The sequence below is a fragment of the Kogia breviceps genome, chromosome 2 (assembly GCF_026419965.1).
Source record: "Kogia breviceps isolate mKogBre1 chromosome 2, mKogBre1 haplotype 1, whole genome shotgun sequence".
Lineage (NCBI taxonomy): Eukaryota > Metazoa > Chordata > Mammalia > Artiodactyla > Physeteridae > Kogia > Kogia breviceps.
In genome coordinates, this window is record NC_081311.1 from 173865362 (window position 1) to 173887249 (window position 21888).

Sequence of the window (21888 nt, forward strand, 5' to 3'; positions counted from 1 at the left end):
TTGAAGTGCTAATAACCACTGGTCTTTAATGAGACTAATTTAGTGATAATATTGTGGCTAAAAGGGGCTTATTCTTCTAAAAGCCAATATTAACCAGACTTTGGCTAATAATCAATGGCACATTTGGATCTTAGATTTTGCCTATAAGACATTCCTCATTTGCAGTTCAGAGACACAGCAAATCAAGTCTGTGTAGATTGTGTTTTAAGAACGAAGCTGCCCAAGGAGATAGGCTCTCAATAGGCTAGCCTCCTACATTAAGTGTATTCGAGTCACAAGAGCATGAAATCTTTTCTCTGTAACAGATAAACCCCTCTACCTAATATGTCTGACTTATTGGGAAGTAGGGAGAAGAGGAGGTGTTGCTATGAGCTCTCCCAGCTCATGCAATCTTTTGTTGGGTACATTGAATAATATCCTCATTTACTTCTTCCCAGATCAAGGGTGTATCAGTATGTTCATGCATCAAAACACCATTTTCACTCAGTGATTCATGATGCTTTAGACAAATATTTACGGGCATAAAAAGATGTTCACTCTATACTAAGTGAAATGATTGGGATAAAAGTAGTATGTACCGTATAACATCACTTTTTAGGAGAAAAATAATCTGCAGAGGAAGCAGTATGAAAGGATATGCACCAAAGTAGTAAGATAATGGATGACTTTCTTATTTTTGTTTTCTATGATGAACAGTATTTTTTGTAATATGAAAATACTGTTTGACCCAATTAAGTGGGCAGAATGTTGGTAACAGTACTTTATTTATTGAATTAATTTGTTCACCAAATATTTATTTGCCCTCACTATACGTCAGGTATGGCTCTAGGCCTTGGGGATAGAGCAGTGAGCAACACAGATAAAAAGGCATGGCCTTCTGTCGCTAGAGAGCAGGGCCTCTGCACACGGCTGCACAGGCTGAGCAAAGCACGACCGCCACAGCCATAAGTGACGGCACCAGAGAGGGAGACAGACAAAAATCAAACGTTATGTGGTAATAAGCAGAGAACGGAGAGAGAAAGTGTGGGGTGGCGGGGCGGGCAGCGTGTGCCAAAATTTTAAATAAAGTGGTCAAGGACGCTTCAGTAACGTGACAGCTGCATAGAGATCTAACGGAGGTAAGGAAGCCAGCTACACAACTATCTGGCGAAGAGGAAAATGAGCATAGAAACTCACATGGGAGCCTGCCTGGCGTGCTCGAGGAGCAAAACAAGGCTGAGGTGACTGGAACAGAGTAAAGGAGGGGAAACGTACTGGGAGATGAGGGCAGAGAGGTGATGGGGAACCAGGCTTATACGTCCTTGGCTTTTACTTGGATTGAGAGGTGACACTATTAGATAGTTTGAATCAGAGGTGATATCATCTAATGTACACATGAATTATAGCTGTAGCCGGAAGAACAGACTGGAGGGGGAGATCAGTTACTGCAAACATCCAGGGGAATGACAGTGGCTTGGCCCTAGGTGGTAGCAGTGGAAGTGATGATTCTGTGGTGATTTTTTTCTTTTTTTTTTCTTACTGGTACTCGGGCCTCTCACTGTTGTGGCCTCTCCCGTTGCGGAGCACAGGCTCCGGACGCGCAGGCTCAGCGGCCATGGCTCACGGGCCCAGCCGCTCCGCGGCACCTGGGATCTTCCCGGACCGGGGCACGAACCCGCGTCCCCTGCATCGGCAGGCGGACTCTCAACCACTGCGCCACCAGGGAAGCCCTCTGTGGTGATTTTGATTTGAGTGGATATATTTTGAAGGTGAAGCTGATAGGACTTGCTGACAGGTTGGGTGTGGAATGTGGGAGAAAGGTGTGTGGTGTGAGAGCTGGATGGGCCGAGGTGCTGGTAGGCAGGCGGCTGGGGGCAGGAGCAGTTGGCTACAGGAGTGGAGGAAGGGCTACTAGCTCCGTTTCGGACATATGAAGTTTGAGATGCTAGTGGACATTCAAAGGAGGTTTCACCCTTTGGACTTAGCCTCCTGTCCAGTGAATTCACTAGCCAGCCAGACAGCTTTCCCTGCAGGTAACAAGCGAAGGAGTGGGCAGGGAATCTTGGTGAATCAGGTGACATGTCTGGGGACTGTTCCTAAGTGCTAAGCAAGCTGCAAAATTTTGCTTGAAGAAAGAGGAAGCAAGGAGAGTCTGACAGGATACACACACACACACACACACACACACACACACACACACACACACACTCACTCATTTTTTTCTGGCACTCACCAGGATAAATAATGGTAATAAAAATGGCTGTTTTTATGACAGAAATTTCTCACCATTCAGTAAAGCTGATATTTCAGGGAGAACTAATTCTGGATATAATTATGATTTCAAATAAAATGTGAGACCAAAGACAGGAAAAGGTGACTTAGAAGGTAGAAGAATCATGTTTGGTATTATCTAGAGATTCCCAAGTCAAGCTGTTAAATTGTTCAGAATGGTCTAAGCCAAGAACTAAACTTAACAAACAAGTAGAACTACCTGTTCCCCCAGAACCATCAGAATCGTGCTCTAAGTAACTGGAAGGATAGGCATAATATTGCTTACTGGCCTCAACTAGTGTTGGAGAGAAACTAGTTTTAAATACATATCACAATAGGAACTTTGGATTCACCAGGCACCCAATCCCAAATCATTTCTTAATGATAGAGAATGGGAAACACTCAGGCATCCACTAATTAATTTCTATGATGTCTTTCTTTAGACTAGATGATTTCACTTCAGCACTCAGAACAGAACATATGACTTAAATTGGGATTTCTGAAAAGCTAGTCCAAACAGCTGGTGTTGGTCTGGTGATGTTTTTAGCAATCCAAGGCAAAATGAGATAAGAAAAAGCATAGTAGAATGAATTTTAAATCTATTTGACTTTAAAAAGTTGTTTCACTGCTGTCTGCCTGTTTTTTTTTTTTTTTAGCATTACTACATTCTTTTATGAAATGATCGTGAAAAATAGGTGGATCTTTGTTTTAGCAAAAGACATGGATAAGACAACCCTACAGATACCTCTACATTTACAGGTCTATGGAATGGAAAGGTTTGGTAAACACAGACCTAGAGAAAAATGCACTCATTAGCGCTAAGCCAATTGTCATGCCTTGTTCTCCAAGGCTGGCGCTGGCAGAGAGCACAGGAGTGCCTGTATCAGCAGTTGCACCTTCCCACTCAAGGGACGTTACTGTCTGCCACCTCCCCGCCTTCCTTCACACTCTCCTAGATGACCTCAATCAAGCCTTCAGGAGATATAAAAGCAGTTCCTTCCTCTGAAGAATCTAGAAACTCCGGGACGTCACGGCCACCAGCAAATGCACTGGGGAAAGCAGCAGCAGTTTGAGCATCAGAAAACCTGGTTCCATGTGTGGACTCTGCTCCTTACCAGCTTCGTCACCTCAGGCAAGTCACGCAGCATCTCAGAGTCACAGTTCTTTCCCTTCTTTGTAAATACCATCTGTCTAACCCATCTGAAGGGCTGTTGTAAAGAGCAAATAATATATCAATATTTACGGGAAAGTACTTTTTAACTGATTAAATCATAATTATCTCACATGGGCCCAGGTACCATCATAAATAAATGAAATGGGCTGAGGATAAGACAAGCAGGGCAGCAGCATATTATATACTCAATGCCAGTGGGTTTGGGGAGAAGATAGGAGGGGTAGAGACTATGGGAAAGTGCAGAGTCCAGTATGTAAAGCTGATTGCTGCATCCAGGAATGAGGGAAGCTTTTGTGTAATCAGAGCTCCTGATTTCTTTTTTTTTTTTTTTGCGGTATGCGGGCCTCTCACTGTTGTGGCCTCTCCCGTTGCGGAGCACAGGCTCCGGACGCACAGGCCCAGCGGCCATGGCTCACGGGCTTAGTTGCTCCGCGGCATGTGGGATCTTCCCGGACCAGGGCACGAACCCGTGTCTCCTGCATCGGCAGGCGGATTCTCAACCACTGCGCCACCAGGGAAGCCCAGAGCTCCTGATTTCTTAAGAGAAACCAGAGAGTTTTATTTTGTGTGAGCATGAAAACTCCTACTTATTTAAATGTTAGCTACTATTTTGCAGCTTTAAAACCTGGTGGGGGCCATCCCTGAAAGGCCAAACAAAACATGTCTGAGGGCCAAATCTGGCCCCGAGGCGCCCTTTTGTGACTTCTGATTTACACACGTAAATTTACACACTATTCCTGTGTTCCCAGCTTTTCTTAGGGTCCCTCCTGAAGACATCCTTCACGGCTGCTGATCCGGATGTGTCCTGACAGCGCAAAGATCTTCCACAGAGTACTTCATGCACCTTTACATGTGGACACTGTAACTAATTTTTCTCTTGAAAAGTTAAATAGGCCTTGAATCAATCCAGCAGGGTCGCTCGCCATCTGGGAGTCCTCAGAAACGCTGAATGGTCAGCACTATAAACATTTTAGATTTCATGGAAGATACTGACTTTTCCTAAGCTAATCACCCCTGCCAGTCAAGACTTGCAGTATGGGTTCAAGAACAAGGCGTTCATTTAACAACAATAACAAAAACAGTGAGGATAAAAACCGGACGGTCACCGTAATGATAGGCCTAAAAGCCAACTGTGACTTCCCTAATAAGGCGACGACCGAAGTTGTCTCCCTGGCGGTTGAGCGCCAAGACGATTAATCAGTCTGTTTCCAGTTTCCTCATGACAGCGATATTAACAGTTTGCTTTATTCTGTTTATACGGCGCTGACAGGTCTTCAGCATGTTGGGCCTACTTGCTGGAGATTAATGACAACTTTTATATGGAGGTAAAAACCAGGCAGGGAGAGAATGCCTTTTACGACTAGATAAGGACTGGATTCTCTTGCTCTATTTTTGTTCCCCCGTTGCTCATCAACTCCCCCCTCTCTTCACTTCTGTCGAGGATACGTATGGTTACTTGTGCCCAGCACGTGCTTCTCACTGTTTAAACCACCCTACTCTAGATGTGGTGCCCGCAGGTGAAACAAAGGGAACCTGAAGTATTGTTTTTGAACACGCTTATCACCGCTAAAAGTACTGTTGGCTAATTTTGTTTTTAAGAAGTCAGATTCCATATAAAAGTGAAAGATGATTGACAGGCAAGAGATGGCTTCTGGTGACAGGAATTTTAGCATGTGAGGTGGGCAACGGTTCCTCTTTGGAGCTATGGTTATTTTTATAAACACTGAAGAAGGCGGGATTAGTAAGCATGGCCCAGCTGTAAGAAGCATGGACATCCCAGAAAAATCTCTTAGACATATTTCACTAAATAGTCATATTTCAGAATAAATCAAAAAGATTTCTAGCCTCCCTCTAACTCACCACCTCCCCCCAAAGTTATGAGTACTGCTTGCTACTGGTATACTTTTCTCTGTGCCAGGTTGGAGAGCATGGTAACCTAACCCCAAACATTATGTTAACGGTATATAAATATAGAGAAACTAAAATAACATTAAAAAAAAAAAATCAATCACCTCCTCTAGGGCTCTGAAGGAATCACTGTCTCATTCTTTGCTCTTAGGGAGCCTCCTGCTCCACCTATTTTTACGCAACAAATGCTCAGGTAAGTACATACCGCACACCCAGGAACCACAGGCCCTGGGCCCGGCTGGCCCTCCAACCCACTTCCTGTTGCACACCCCTCTCCTGATATAGTGGGTAGCAGGAGAAGGAGCCCGATTCCAGTAGACAGAGCCTCAGGGGTAGCTTTTAAGGGGAATCTTTTAACAAAGATTTTAAAAGCTAGAGACAAGAACAGTCTACGATAAGAAAGCAGTAGTAATAATAATGGTATCTATAGAGTGTTTACTATGTACAAGCACTACTGTAAGCCCTTCAGTTGCAAAAACCCATTTAATTCCCACAACAGAATGCACTGAGGGAAGAGTTAAATAATTATTTGTGTTTGAAGTGCAGTGTTTGAGAGAGTACAACAATATACTGGATTAGATTGGGGCAGATCTTTAATTCCATCCTTCTGCTTTAATAATTTGTCTGATGTGAAGGTTCAACTGGAGAGGAAAGAAACCCAAGTGAGACAGAAAGTTAGAAGGATACTGTAATAGTCCTGAGACCGAACCAGGGGAGTGCACTGGAAGTGAATAGGAGAGGAAAGATTTGAGGCTTATCCCAGAAACAGAAAATATTCTTTTGGCTGATCTGGTTTGTTCTTTAGTTAATTCGTTCATTCATTCAACAATTTCTGAAAGTTTCAGATAGGTCAAACACTGTGCTCCGTGACACGGGGAAGTAAGAAAAAGAAGAATTTGAAGATGACTCCTTCCTCAACACTGGGCTACCAGCCACTGCTCAGTGGTCTCAAGTGACACCGTAACAGACACATCCGTCTACCACGCATATCCCTCCTTCCATCCATCCATCAGTAGTTACTGAATACCAACCTTGTGCCAGGCACTACGCTACATAACGGTCAGGAGCAAGTCCAGGAAAGAGAAATGAAGGAAAAGGAAAAAAAGACTACTATTTTCATTCTCACAGCCCTAGGAATGCTTTTTTTCCTAGAACTTCCATTCCTTTCCTGGTGGTCTGGCCGTAAGGCGCAGTACATGGTGGTAAACCACCAAACTGCTGGAACAGCATAGGTATTCTTAGTCATCCATGTGAAGAGAGGATCTGCTATTTAATTTCTAAATGTGTGCCCAGATCTGACATATTTAACCAAAGCAAAACATTATATCATAAAGGTATCTAACATGACTCCCATGTGTAGATTTTAATATCATTTAAAAATACAGGCACAGGAAAAACCAGCTCTGAGCAAAGCCAAAAGGTACTGAAAGTTAATAGAACAAACATACTTTCAATGTTAAAAATCTTGTATCCAGTTTAGTTGGTGAATTAGTTTGAGACACATAATTTTATTGCCTTTCGGGCAAAGCCCTGATCTTTTAAAATTAAGATCTGCCTAGACTTTACAAGAGTAAATCCTGACCACTTTCTAGTGCTTTCTGAAAAACAATTAGGTAATAGAATGACTACCACTGAGAAGTATTTTGCTTTATGGCAGCTGCCTTTTCATTATTATTTTATGAGAGCTTGTGTAGATATTATGTATCCCTTACCATCTACATTTAGTTCTTTTCAAAATGTCTCTTCAGATGCTTGGGATTTTGTCAGTTTCTTTGGATCTTAATTGGATTTTAAATAGCAAACGATATCACTTTCCAAAGGTTCTTATTCACATAGGCTTGCCTCCAAAAATCATGACTAATGTATGCCTTTAAATTTCTATTAAAAAAAAAATTAAAAGGTATGTTTAAGCAACTTATGAACACCATCAACAATTATTTCAAGTATAAGCTAGTTCATATATGCCAAGGGTGAGAATTTAAATGCCAATAAAACCTAACTGTAAAAGAAGGAATTTGATGAGAAAAGGCACATTTTTAACTTCACTTTTATGTTGAGGATCTGAGCCTGGCATGGACTTGCGTGTTCCATAAACTCTGAGATAACCAAGCTATGGATAAGCAGCCTATGTCAATGGTAACATGAAAAGGCGGAATCCTGGGCCTTTTCATGTTTTATGCTTCTTGTTGTTTTTTAATGCATTTTAATTCCAGCTCTACAGCCTGCTTCATTTACCAAGTTCGCTTCTGTCTGCAAAATAAGATTTGAATAACCACCTACTAACTTCCCACTGAAAAAATGTTTTTAAGTTATAAAATATTTCAAACATGCTTATTTTTTCCTGATGATAATACGAACTGAACTTGAGGGAAATATAAAAACACTACATAAGTGATCAATGAAGACACTCGCATGAATATTATCTCAAGTTAACCTACAGGTAAAGAGAGGTCTTCACCATTGTGGGAACTCGATCCATGGGTTAAAAGCCTTCAGTTACGCTGAGATATTATTTTCATTGTGCTTGTCTCAACCGGATGGAGGCCCTCGGAGGAAAGAGCCAAAGATGAGCCCAGAGGGAGAGCCACATAATTCGAGACACTCCACGTTGTAAAGGCCCTTGGAGATCCTCTAACCACCCTCCCGGGGCGGGAAAAGAAAAACAAACCGGCGCCGTCGGACATTTATGACTCTTACCTGCGGCGCAGATCCTCGGCCACCGCTGCCCGGCAGCTGAACAAGTAGGCTCGCAGCGATTTCAGCCGCTGCCGCAGGCGCACCACGGTGGCCAGCGGCTCGGCGTGTTCGTACAGCATGGGGTTCTCCTGCTGGATGTCGATCAGGGGCTCTTCGTACACGTACTCCAGAAACTCTTTGGCCTGCTTAGACACCTACAAAAGAAACTGCTCCATCAGCGCTGGTGAACCACCCGGCTTTCCACACCTCCTCCAACCAGGAACCACAGCTTAAATATCAAAATAGCATCATCTTCTGAACACAACCAAATGAAAAAGCCCATAGTGTAACTAAGTATAAAGTGTGGCTTTTCTTTCTCTCTTCCAGAAACGCAACTGGTAAAAGTAACCTGGGCATTGAAAGGAATTCATTAACTCTGTATGTTGATCATGTGACTGCACAAATCTACACGTGATAAAATGACACAGAACTATAGAGACCCAGTATACCAATGTCAATTTCCTGTTTGTTTGGTTTTTTTTTAATTGTACTATAGATATTTAAGATATAACCAGTGGGGAAAGTAGGTAAAAGATACACAGGACCTCTCTGTATTATATTATCTATGCAACTTCCTGTGAATCCATAATTATTTCAAAATAAAAAGTTAAAAAAAATTCATTGACTTTTTTTAAACATCTTTATTGGAGTATAATTGCTTCACAGTGCTGTGTTAGTTTCTGCTATACAACGAAGTGAATCAGCCATATGCATACATATATCCCCATATCCCCTCCCTCTTGCATCTCCCTCCCACCCTCCCTCTCCCACCCTCCCTCTCCCACCCCTCTAGGTGGTCACAAAGCACCATTAATACTCTTAACAACAATGCTGACTTTAAAAACTAAAACTATGTGCACATATATGTATATATAGTCTATAACACTTTTTATAAAGTAGCCACTTTAAAAAGATAGGTAAACCATGCACATACTACAAAATTCAAAAGGAATAAAATCTCTCCCAAAGGAGAGGTCCGAGGAGCTCTCCCAAAAAGGGGGAAAAAAGGATATTATATGCAGAACAGTGTGCATAGAAAATAGGCTCAAACACACACTTTCGTAAGCAGAAAAGAGTTGCTCTGATTAGAACAGTTCTGAGCTTAGGCTGACTTTGGCCAATAGATCCATCCAACTCTATATCCACTTCTGGTAGTAATCATCAAGAGTATAAAAGTTGATTTTAAAATGTCATTGTCACCCAAAGAAATAAAAAGAAGAAACACATCTGAGATACAGAGGGAGTAGCTTAAATAATGTATAACCCAGTGAGTAGTTTGGGGGAATCTTTACATACCAATTCACTGATACTGAGGACATGGACCTCTCCACAAAGTTTCCACCAAAACCTCTCTAGTACTGGGAGTAAGACTGGAATTCAACATAAACAAAACAAACAACTTTGCTTATTAAAAAACCTGAAAATCCACTGTTCCACACTCTAGGCTAGAAGAATATTGATGAAGATAAACAGGATAGAGTCCCTACCCTCACGAGATTCACTGTTGATATATAATAGACAAATAATTAAAACAAAAAATCCACGTAGCACGTAGCCTGTCATCTGCCACAAAAGGAATATGGATGAGGTCCACTGGGAGCTTAAAGGAGGGAGACATCAACCGTTCTGGGCAGAAGGGAGCTAGAAGCCAGGGCAGGCCTGGCAAAGCAGGTGACACTGGCTCAAGGTCTAGAAAGATAAATAGAAATTCACTTGGTGGGTAAGGATGGGACAGAGGAGAGTACAACAAGCAGATACAACCACAAAATCTATCAATATGTACGTGTGATAACAAAATGTATGCCTATTGTATGTTGAGTAAAAACACATGTTTATGAAATTCAGTATTATTTTCTCTATTGTAAAGCCCATACAAAAGTCTATGTTCTTATAGAGATGCAAAAAAAAAAAAAAGCATCTTTTTTTTCCCTAATAAAAGTTATTTTTTCCCCTTACAAGCAATTATTTTTGAGGTGCCTGTTCTGCTGTATGATCCTTTGGGATCCTGCAAACTTAGAGTTAAGAGTTACTGACGTTTACAGTCTCTGCAAATCCAGCTCACAAAGAGGCACCGCGAATTAGCCAAAACCTTTGACTCTTTAACCAGACTGGAAATAACAGTTGACAGGGCTAAATAATGGCTCATTTTGAGGACTAGCGATGCAGGTACATACATGGCAGACACTACAGCAGGCACGTGGTGCTCAGTGGAGACCACAACAGGCAGGGCCCTGTCCTCATGTAGCTCACAGTTCAGTGGGGGAAGACAGAATGGAGTTCAAATATTTTGTTTATCGTGGTTAAATATTTGCTATATTAAAAAATCTTAAATGAGGGGAAAAAATGAATGGCGTTCTGGAAAATGAAGTACAATCCACTTGAAACTGTTGCTGAAGAATGATGTATTGTACAATTCAATTAGTCTTTCTGGCTCTATTGAGCAGTGTTTATACTGAGCCAGAGCCCCGCTGAATTAGGTTAACAATGCTACCTTTTAGTAGGTGAACAGAAGGACAAAGGGCACTGGCCAGTCTCCCAGGCCTTAAAAGGCTTCTCTCTTCAGGTGGTACTTAAGCCCAAATGGAAAAAAAAAAAAAGTCTTTTACAGAGACAGTAAAAGCAGTGAGACAAATGGGATGGCAGCTACTGACATCAGCATTCATACACTGAAATTACTAAAAACAAAAACAGAGCTAGTTTCAATAAGGTCTAAGGCACTGCTTCACAGAGTTGTTAGCTGGTGTTAAGAATACAGAGCATATTGTGACCTTGGCTGCCAGAGTATGTGAACAAATAAATTCCTGCCATGTTGAGCCGTTTTTTGGCAGCAAGGCACATGCTCATTTTTTGAGAAACGACCACTTACATCAGTGAGGGAATTTTTGAGAGAACTCAAAATTTGGCATGAACTGCTATTTTTGTAAAATAGGAAATCAGTGGGGATACAGTGTCCTAAGTTCAAAACCACCCTCCATACTGATATGAGCATTCTACTTTCAAACTCAACTGTAATTAAAAAGCTTTTTAAAAAATATACAGCTACTTAAAGAAGGAAGCCAATGATATTCATAAGTGACAAAGTTTATGTGAGAGCAAGTTTCCTTCTTATTAATAGAAATATTTTATGAGTTATATGTGAACACCAGATAACATTCTACCTAAGAGCCAAGAGCTACTGTCCTACTTCTTGCCTACCAAATTATGAAAACCATCAAAAGCCTGAGTGCTGTTTCTGAAGTGAAAACTCAGCTCATAAGTGCAGATGGATAAGCCCACTATTCTTTCCTTTAAAAAAGTGAATGGTTTAAGTTGGCATTCTTTTTCATGATCGTACTCCACTCACATCAGAAGCAACTTTTACAGGGTTGACAGTTCACTTTTCCAACCTATTGGCCTGTTAGTATTTAATATCTATTAATGATATTAGTATTATTAATATAAAACAGTTTCTTTCCATAGGTCTTTTAACTTAGAATAGTTTAAGCTATAAGAACTCCAGTCTGGAGTGGTTTTGTTGCAGTTTGTGAACTGATTGTCTCTCCACAGCCCTGCCGTCAACATGATTCAGGAGAGCTGAGGAGGAAGAGGTCCCGGTAGAAACAGGTCTCCTCCCCATCTCACACTCAGGAGGAGTTGGAGAAAAGGCACAATCAGGTTATAATTTTCCACAAACTAGTAATGACAAATCTCCTAGATACACATATGTATTTATAAGTAAACATGTTGTCATTTGATTTTAACATTAAGTATCGTTCGTATAGATTTCAACAGAATACATCTTTTGTTATGCTGGTGACAGCTACCTCTGAAAAACAAAATTCTCAAATGTTCAGGTTTATGTAATTCTGAGAGGTTCGGGAACGGTGTCCTGGTATGTTCCCCCACAGAAAGAGCCCTGGGTAATAAAGCAATGGGGCAGGGGCGATGTGATGACCACAGACATCAGTTTGTAGAGGAGGAGGATGTGGTGGTGGTGAGAACTTTAGCTTTTGTTAAAGGAGGAAAACGTATCAGAATAAAACAGGTAAGAACATAATCTCAGAATAACAAGAACGGGTACAGGTAATCTAGTTCAGTTTTTTCTCAACCCGTGTGGCAAGGAATACTAGTCACACAGAAAAGATGTTCTGAGGGCCAACAAGAAATACGCCACATGCCACATTCTTCTCTTGGTGTTTCAAAGTGCAGCGTGTTAGCATATTAAAGCCCTGGGACACGGAATACTAGAGAAAACCTGCTTAACCCAGCCACTTCCCAACCAATCTGACTACAGACAGGGCGGCTGGTTAATGTCATGCAGGCTGTGTGGAGGCGGCAGTAAGGGATGAAAGTCAGCCTAGGTCCCACTCACCAACCGGAGGAAGGGACATTTTTCTCTACCATTACCTATACTTAATAGAAGAGAAAATTGAGTCCAGAGAACTTAAGTGACGTATCTGTGGTCATCTCGTGGCAGAACTCAAGCCAAAACTTAGAACAATGCTCCGTGCTTTTTTTATGTGTTTTTTTTTTTTTTTTTTTTTTTGCGGTACGTGGGCCTCTCACTGTTGTGGCCTCTCCCGTTGCGGAGCACAGGCTCCGGGCGCGCAGGCTCAGCGGCCATGGCTCACGGGACCAGCCACTTCGCGGCATGTGGGATCTTCCCGGACCGGGGCACGAACCCGCGTCCCCTGCATCGGCAGGCGGACTCTCAACCACTGCGCCACCAGGGAAGCCCTGCTCCGTGCTTTTTAGCACTGTTAACGTTCACAGTTCCTTTTATTTTTTAAATAACTCTACCGAAAACTATCTGTTCATCACTCTTTAAAAGAGGAGATCCTTGTCCCTGTTCTGTCCTTCCCTCCGCCCCAAACAGAAAACTAGTGGGCTACCAATGGAGATGAACCCATAATTTAAGGAGGCAGTACATTGGTGTGTGGGTCTTTAAAACAAAAACTAAAGTCTAATAACACTTCATTTATCTAGAAGTCACTTATTTGTATATTTGTTTACTGTCTTTCTCCCTCATGAGAAATTCACGACACTGAGGCTATGTCCCTGGTGAGCACAGTAAGTGTTCAATAAACACTTGCTGAACAGATGAATGAGTACTTTACAATGCTCTGGCTGGGACTCTGAACCACACACTTCTAACAGTTTATTTGTTTCTAAGTTCACAACATATTTAGAATTAATAAAGTAGAAAAGGGGAAGGACAGCTAGAGGAAGCACAGTGACAAGAGAGGTGACAGCTGTCATCCTGGTACTAAGAGAAGAAAGGCACCTGCAAGAAGAGATATGGTAAAAGTATAAAATACAACCTCGACAGAAAGCAATTTGGCAACATCCATCAAACTCACAGGTGTACATACATACATCTAGGAAGTTACCTACAGATAGTCTCAATCGTGAATGAAAAACTTACATTCAAAATGATGTATAATGTTATTCACTGAATCACTGTCTATAATAGAAAGACTAGAAAAACCTTAATGTCCATCAAAACAAGGACAAGTTGGATAAACTGGTGTGTGTGCGTGTGTGTGTTAAATTCATGATGTAATATGGAATGGCTGGGGGCTTCCCTGGTGGCGCAGTGGTTGAGAGTCTGCCTGCCGATGCAGGGGCCATGGGTTCGAGCCATGGCCCGGGAAGATCCCACATGCCATGGAGCAACTAAGCCCGCGTGCCGCACAACTGCTGAGACCCGCGAGCCTAGAGCCCGTGCTCCGCAACAGGAGAGGCCACCACAGTGGGAGGTCCGCCACTGCAGCGAGGAGTGGCCCCCGCTCGCTGCAACCGGAGAAAAGCCTGCGCATAGCAACGAAGACCCAAAGCAGTCAAAAATAAATGAATAAAATAAAATAAATTTTAAAAAAATATATATGGAATAGCTGTTTTAAAAAGCCCAAGGAAGAGTTTTATGATCTGAATGGAATATTTTCTAAGAGCAGCAGGTATACTGTATTGCCAATTGACATTTTTGTGTAAAACACATGTATGTAAAATATTTCTGGAAGGAGTAATTTGGTTGCCTGTGGGTGAGAGGAAGAGGAGGGAGGGAGATTATCTATGTGTATATGTCCGTTGTATTTTTGAACCTCGAAATGTGCAAGTATAGTATATTCAGAAAAAGAAGAATAAAAGTATAGCGGTACAAGGCAATTTCCTTACAGAAAAAATAGCCTCCCATACCATATTAAACCACATTGAAGTTATTGATCATGAGATAGAACACTCATATTTATAATTATAATTCTGAGGCATTAAAAAAAGGTTAATTTCTAGTACATATTTTCTGAAGTAGGAAACTGTCATGGAGCTACATGACAGTTAAAATGTATAAAATAATAAAAATAATGTAATCACATTACTGAAAGTTTGGAGAATAAAGATTAGGAGAGAAAAAAAAAATCACCCATAATCTTACCACAGTAAAATAACCACTGATTGCTTTGGTATAATGTTTCCTTCCAGTATTTTTTCCCATCATCTATTATGAAAAATCATGGCAAAAGTTTTAATAAGATCAATTCCAACCATAATACTTCTTGGTCTTATTAAAACAGGCACTGTGGGCTAAGGGAGAAGGAATCAGGAAATCCTAACTTTAATTACAATTTGTTCTCAAAATCTCCAAATGACTCTGAACAAGTGGTTTTTCCCATCAGTGAGCTACTCTCCAGCTCTGCAAGGGCAATAGAGCTTTCCTTGAATGCCTCTCAAGATGAGGAGATAGGAAATGGCTTATGTAACATGGAAAACCCCTAGCTAAATGGAATGTGAATATTCAGGCTAGGATACAAAAATATTTTTCAAAAGCACAATTTAGTTAGAGTTCAGGCTAAGTTTGAGTTCCTTACCACCCCTTTGTCATGCTTGATATTTTTGAATTGGGGGGTGGTGGTGGTAGAGGGCAAGTTATCTTCAAAGAGAATTTCATTAGAAAATGGCTATAAAATTGGAGGATAGGGTTTAGCTGCTAGGTAATCCTGGGGCTCAATTCAATCCGCAGGATGTACACTGGAAAACAGACGAAATCCTGCTTTAAAAGTAATTAGGATTATTATTACTCTGGAGGGCAGACAAGGAAACGCTTAAGATGACCGATTTCATTCTGCTCTGCAAAACCATTTTTTCACTCTTTAAATGGATATTCAAGCCAGTCACGTACTCGCAATTAAGGAGAGCAGGCAGATCTAACAGAACGATGTCTGGTCTTGGAAACTGATAGGTCTGAATTGATCCTCACAATTAGGAACATTAAGTTAAATCCTGGCATCTGAGCAAAGACAGACAGACACTGGACTAAATGGAATATAGTTACTTAATGCCAGTGAGAGATGGTCCAGATAAAATTGACCAGCTCTGTTCTTGCTTTAAAATCTTCCCTGGTCCACTGAGATCCAGGGAGGGAATATGGTCTGACAAAGGATATTTTCCTCATGGATGAAGTGAGGGTACCTAATATCCTTATTACTTACCTATCCTCTCAAAATCAAACCTTGTCAGTTGAATGACCACTGCCACAAAAGTATCTGCTTTATAGAAAGACGATAAGCAGCAGTGATGGCTAGATTGATGGTTTGAGTGGCCTTCAGCCATCACTACAAACAGAACTGAATCTGCTCCATTTCATGGCTTCATAAACCATTCCTGAGTTTTTCACTTTCCTCATTCAGTGCCACCTTTTCTGCTTTAGCTCCACTGATGGGCACATATTCTGTGGGCAGGTGCCACCAGCCTAAGCCCTCAGTGATCACAGGGCTGGGGCTGCCTCACTCACTTGCTTTCTACACACCTCTCAGCTGTCAAAGCCCTGCTCCAAATAGATTAATCTAAACTGTTCAAACTCAGCTAGTGTTCTTTCCCTCTAAGTAAGTTTTTATCTAATACGCACATGGCAAATATATTTATAGCCTATATTCAGAGTGTCAGGTACAAGATGCAGAGGAGAGAATGATAACTGTCTGGCTGAGGGGAAGGAAAAAAATCAGGAAAGGAAATGAGGTTTAAGCTGGGTTTAGGATTTGAATGAGGGCAAGAGGAAGACAAGAGGTGTGAACTAGCCTGGCGGGACTGGGCAATGGGAAGGAGTGCGGTCTTCCTGAAGAGACTCATGGGGGCGGGGAGGGAGTGGGTAAAAGGGCTAGAAAGGCTAGGACTAGAGATCACAAACAGTCTTTTGTCGGGCTAAGAGATTGGGATTTATCTTATGTTCAGTCAGAGTAAAAGCTGGCATTAATTGAGCACTTACTACATTCCAGATACTGCACTAGGCGCTTTCTGTGAATTATTCATTTAAGCAAACAGCGACCTTGTGAAGTAGGTACTATCGCTATTATCTCCATTCTAAATGTGAAGAAACAGAGACTAAGAGAGGGTATAACATTTACTCGAGGTGAGAATGGGACCTCTTGGGAGTAATGTTGGGGCAAATGGGACTTTTCTGAAATCCTGTTGGGCAAGACCTGAAGGCAGGCAGCACGGTTGGGAGGCGACTGAATTCTTCCCCGTGAGTGATGCGGAGGGCTGGGATTGTGTGGTGGCGCTGCGTGTGCAGCGGGGTGCAGGGCCTCAGAGCTCCAAGTTAGCTGTGGATTTCTGCGAACGGATTAGGCAGGGACGGTGCGATAGAGGGAAGGGTCCAGGATGTCTCCCAGCACACTGGCGGTGGGACTGGTGGAGCCACGTGCAGTGAGGGAGGGGTGGGAGACGGCTGGTGGGGGTGAGGAAACCAGTTTGGGGCGTACCGAGTTTGAGGCACCCACAGGACCGGCTTCACTATACAGCTCTGCTTACCTACTACACACCAGAAACTGTGCTCAGGCAGATCCCCAGCACCCAGGAAGCTCACCTTTCGTAAGAAGACAGATAAGCAGCCCGCTGGTATATAAATGTGAGGATCATGAAAATAATCAGTTCATTCCATTCTTTAAGTACTTAACCACAGTCAGTCGAAGAGTGCTTTTCTTATATTACCTCAATTCACACGACTCTTTTAGGTAAATACATGAAGTGTAGTAAGAACAAATGCTTATTTGCACACACTATGTGCACGAGGTACTTTGTTCGCATGCATGAACCCATCTAACCATCGGTAACCTTATGAGTTATTACTGTCCACATTTTACAGATGAGGAGACTGAAACACAGAGAGACTAAACAACTTGCCCAAGTTAGACAGCTAGTAAATGACAAAGCTAAAATTTGAACCCAGGTAGTCTGGGTTTATTTTACAGATCATGAAATGGAGACTCACGGAAGTTCAAGTAATTTGTCCCAACCAATCGAGCACCTAATTAGAGGTGGAGGAAGGATTTGCACAAAGGCCTGGTGAACGACAAGCTCCTGCTGTTAACCCCTGTAATAAGTGCAGTTCTGGAAGCCCACGCATGCGTGATGGTGGCACCGGGAGAACCAGCAAAGCACGAACAGGGAAGGTGGGGAGCATCAGCGCTTTCACCGAGGAGGACAGGCCTTTCTCAGCTCTGGAACAAACAGCAGGGATTCCCGAGACGGGTAAAAATATCTGGAGCACACATGGAAGGATGACCTCTAAACAAGAGAAAAGGCTCTTCTTCTTCCCAACACAGGACTGGAAGCAGTAAGGATAGGTACAAATGTAGACAGATTTGTGGGTATTCGTATTCAGATCTCATAGCTTCAATTCTCTCCTTGAAGTAGGAGGCAAGGTCATATACGCTGAGAAGGACTGTGATGAGGCATCTTGAAGACAGTGAAGATGTGGATGATTATTGGGTAGAACAGGAGACAGAGCTGCCCAGGGATGTAGAAAAGGATCCAAGACAACTGGCCACTCACAATCGTCATGTTCATTTTAGACTTCAAAGATTACAGGTAGGTGACAGACAGCTACAGGTTCCTTCCCTGCCTACCTTGCTCCCGAGTGATTTACTGTTACAATGAAAGGAAGTCTAAGACATCTATCAGCAAGGAGGTATAAAAACCATCATACAGCCTGTTTTTGTATGAATCACCTTGCATGGAAGGTTCGTTCAAGGCAGATGTGATGATATTCTGGCAGAAGGGGTCAGGAAAGCTTCTAGTCCAATCAGATAACAGAATTCTCCACTGTGTGGCAGGACCCAGGACCGGAAAAAAACGCTAAGCCTAGCGTACAACTCCAGTGGGGGTTAGATTCTTCAACTTGCCAAAGTCGATTACCTCGTTTATGCAAGGGTGGAAATGCTGTGCAATGGAGCTAACTGGTTCACGTGTCTTAAGAACTACTAAGTTGAAAACTACAGTTGAGATAAATGCTATCAGGCAGTTAAATCCACAGATCTCACTTTCAGTAGCAAAACCAGAGCTGGAGATAAATGTAGGAATCATCAGCATATGAGCCCCGGTAGTTAAAACCATAGAAGGGAGGGAAACAACGCAATGGCTTCCCTGGTGGCGCAGTGGTTAAGAATCTGCCTGCCAGTGCAGGGGACATGGGTTCAATCCCTGGTCTGGGAAGATCCCACATGCCGCGGAGCAACTAAGCCCATGCGCCACAACTACTGAGCCTGTGCTCTAGAGCCTGCAAGCCACAACTACTGAGCCCACATGCCACAACTACTGAAACCCCTGCACCTACAGCCCATGCTCTGCAATAAGAGAAGCCACTGCAGTGAGAAGCCCACGCACCTGCAATGAAGAGTAGCCCCCACTCGCCGCAACTAGAGAAAGCCACGTACAGCAATGAAGACCCAATGCAGCCAAAAATAAATAAATTAAAAAAAAAAAAAGTATAGAGTGGGAAAAGAGCATGAAGTTGTAGCTTTTATGAGACTACTTAATCAGGTCTGCCTCAAAGTCTTAACTCATTACCTTTAGAATCCACATGACAACATGTAAATACCCAAATCGCCATTATGAAGTGAACCCAGTTTCGGTACCTACCTTATATTTTGAAGTATCCCAGTTGTGGACTATGCGGGCCGGGATGAGAAAACTGTCGTCCACGTGGCAGCTGCTGCAGTAATACCACCCGCTGTAATTGCACACCTTGGCTTTCCCATTGGAAAGGCCTATGGATCGCTGGCATCCTGTTCAGAGCAAAAGAAACAGTCGGTGATTGTTGTGCTTCTAACACCACAGAACGAAGTTACACAATCCTCAAGTGAAACAAAACTCTATGATAGGAAAGAAATTGAAGAGGATACGTGTACAGACATGTCCCCTCTTTCCTAGCCTGGCAGCTCCCACCCCTTCGCCTCCTCGGGGATTGCTGACATTGGTACTGTTTCTGGTCTCTTCTGATTCCACCACTTCTGTGTAGAGCGGCCAGAGACCAGTCTCTCTACAACCAACCCCCTTTCATCTCCTCGCTTCCTCCTCAGAAGCCCTACTTCACCAGGCAATTGGCTGGGGGCTTCTCATACAGGTTCTTACTTAACCCGTGCAGCATCTCTAATGAGGAAGATATTATGAGCTCTATTTTACAGATGAATAAACTAAGGTTTTAGCCAGGTTAAGCATTTTGTCTGGAGGTCACCCAGCCAGTAAGAGATGGCGTTTGGGTTTGGCTCTAAGCTTGTCTGATTCTAAAATGATCCTAAAACCTGATGTGTAGCCTTCCTTGGCTGACAAAAATCAATGAAAGGAATGCGTCCTTTGATTGGTCCCCATCTCTCCTTTTCAACTACCTACTCCTACTACTCTCCAATGGGAACAGAACCTCTTTGCTGCAGTTAGAGGACTCTCCTCACTGTTACCCAAATAAACAGTGTGCTTACTCTACCCTCCATATCTTGGCACAATTTATTTCTCCTTTCACGACACCCTCTTCTCTGATCTCTACTTTGCCAAATCCTGCCCATCACTGATTGCCTGCAAGTGATTGCCAAGGCCCTTTTCATGTTCCAGGAAGTCCATGATTCTGTCAGTACTGTCCTGGTACTGTCAGGGGACCTGGGAATAATCATGGCCCTGCCAAAATGAAGCCATTATTTTCCTCTAGCTAGGAGGAACTACATTCTACTGACAACAGAAATTCTGTCATAATCAACCCAAACGACAACAATTCAGAACAGATAATCAGGATTATACAAACAACATCATTTCTCTGACATTTCTCATCCACTGCTTTCATTTTAGAAATCCTCCCCTGTGGCCCATCTCATGGTTGGGTACCAAGACCTGTATTGATCAAAGAAATCTCTCATTAATAATGCCTATTTCGTAATATGGGTACAAAATAGATTACTCTTAATAATCATAGTAATAATAATATAACCAGTGTTGCAGCCCACTTCCATTAGAAGGAGCTCAAACATGTTTATTTAACAAACTGCCAGCCTAAGAAGATACTTATTCCCATGAATTCATGAATGGGAGCATCATAAAATTCCTAGAGCTTTCATTTCCATCACAAATAAAATGGTATCAGTCATCCAGCAGTTTCACAGGGTACCCTCCAGAAAGAGAATTAGATCCTATTGTTTTTAGATACGAGAGGTATTGAAAGACGGACAGGGAGTAAATATATCGGAATTACGCTTCCAGAGTTTAATACCCTTTCTTCCTGGGATAGCTATTTCTTTACTGTTGAGTAGCAACAAAACCCTAACAAGCTCCTGTTTCTCAGATTGGCTGGGGATTGAGATACGTGTGAAGGATAAGGAAGAACCAAACCCACCCGCTGCTTCTGTGGGGCGTGGGAGGTGCTGTCCTGATCTCTAGGCTATGTACACTGGAACGCCGCTGCGCCCATTGACCGTGCTGCTTATGCGGCATGTAGCGCGTGCGCCCCCTTAAACACTGCGCTTTCTGACGTGCTTGTACAAGCCTGACCACACGACAAACTGCTCAGATATATTTTTTATCCTTAGCACTTACTGTAGCGCTTTACGTATGATAGACCAGCAATAAATGTTTATGTTGAAGACACGATAAACTGAATATTATCTGGCACATAAACACCCTCATGCCTATAAAGAGATTTTAACTTCCCAGAGCTATTCTGGAATTGATCCTCCTAACCTGGTCACCTGCCTCTTGAAAACAGCCTACTTTGGTGAATATCCCTGTGCAAATATGTTGCCCCTTCTAAGAATTACACATTAGACACATTCATAGATGGACTGTGAAACTGAGTTCAGTAGAACTCGACACATTTTAGACACTGCAACACTGTTTCCAAAATTTAGTGGACAGTGAAACTGACTTAACACTAAATGACAATGAATAGAATTCAGTCTTCCCTAATGATTCAGAAAATGAGCGTGATCTTATAGAAATTCAGGATCATCATTATAGCTGAAACTCTCACCATAAAACACTGCAAAAATAAATTTAAGTTATTTTAGGTTTTTGCTTGTTTGCATTTTGGATATAATAAACAGTAAGCATTTGCTGAATGTTTATATATGCTTTAGTAGGTCCTACTGGGTTTATTATTCTGTAACTTTTAATGACTTTATTATAATCTCCTAGATGCAGCATACATAGGCAATATTAAAATACACAAATGTGCATTTTTTTTAACATCTTCATTGGAGTATAATCACTTTACAATGGTGTGTTAGTTTCTGCTGTATAACAAAGTGAATCAGCTGTACATATACATATATCCCCATATCCCCTCCCTCTTGTGTCTCCCTCCCCACCTCCCTATCCCACCCCCAAAAATGTGCATTTTAAGAAAGCATATAGCCTACAAATGTGTACATCAACTGGGCACACAGGCCCAAAGCCTAACATGGTGAGGATTCAACTAAATAAGCTAAACATTCTCACTACTTTGCACAGGTCTCCAGGCTCATAAAAGAGAGAAAGGCTGAGAGAACATGGCTAGGGTTCATGCCCATTTTATTTTATTTTCACACTTA

General features: G+C 42.3%; 1 protein-coding gene across 9 annotated transcripts in view; it reads right to left on the reverse strand.

The window, feature by feature from the left end:
• The window catches only part of PLEKHM3 (pleckstrin homology domain containing M3), a 183252-nt gene that overhangs the window by 93207 nt on the left and 68157 nt on the right, over window positions 1–21888 (reverse strand). For all 9 annotated transcript variants that reach the window (XM_067026698.1, XM_059051328.2, XM_067026702.1 and 6 more), the window contains exons 4-5: window positions 18959–19104; window positions 8030–8223 (exon numbers count right to left, since the gene is read on the reverse strand). In XM_067026698.1, coding sequence (XP_066882799.1) covers window positions 8030–8223; window positions 18959–19104 — 340 coding nt within the window. The remainder of the gene's footprint in view (window positions 1–8029; window positions 8224–18958; window positions 19105–21888) is intronic.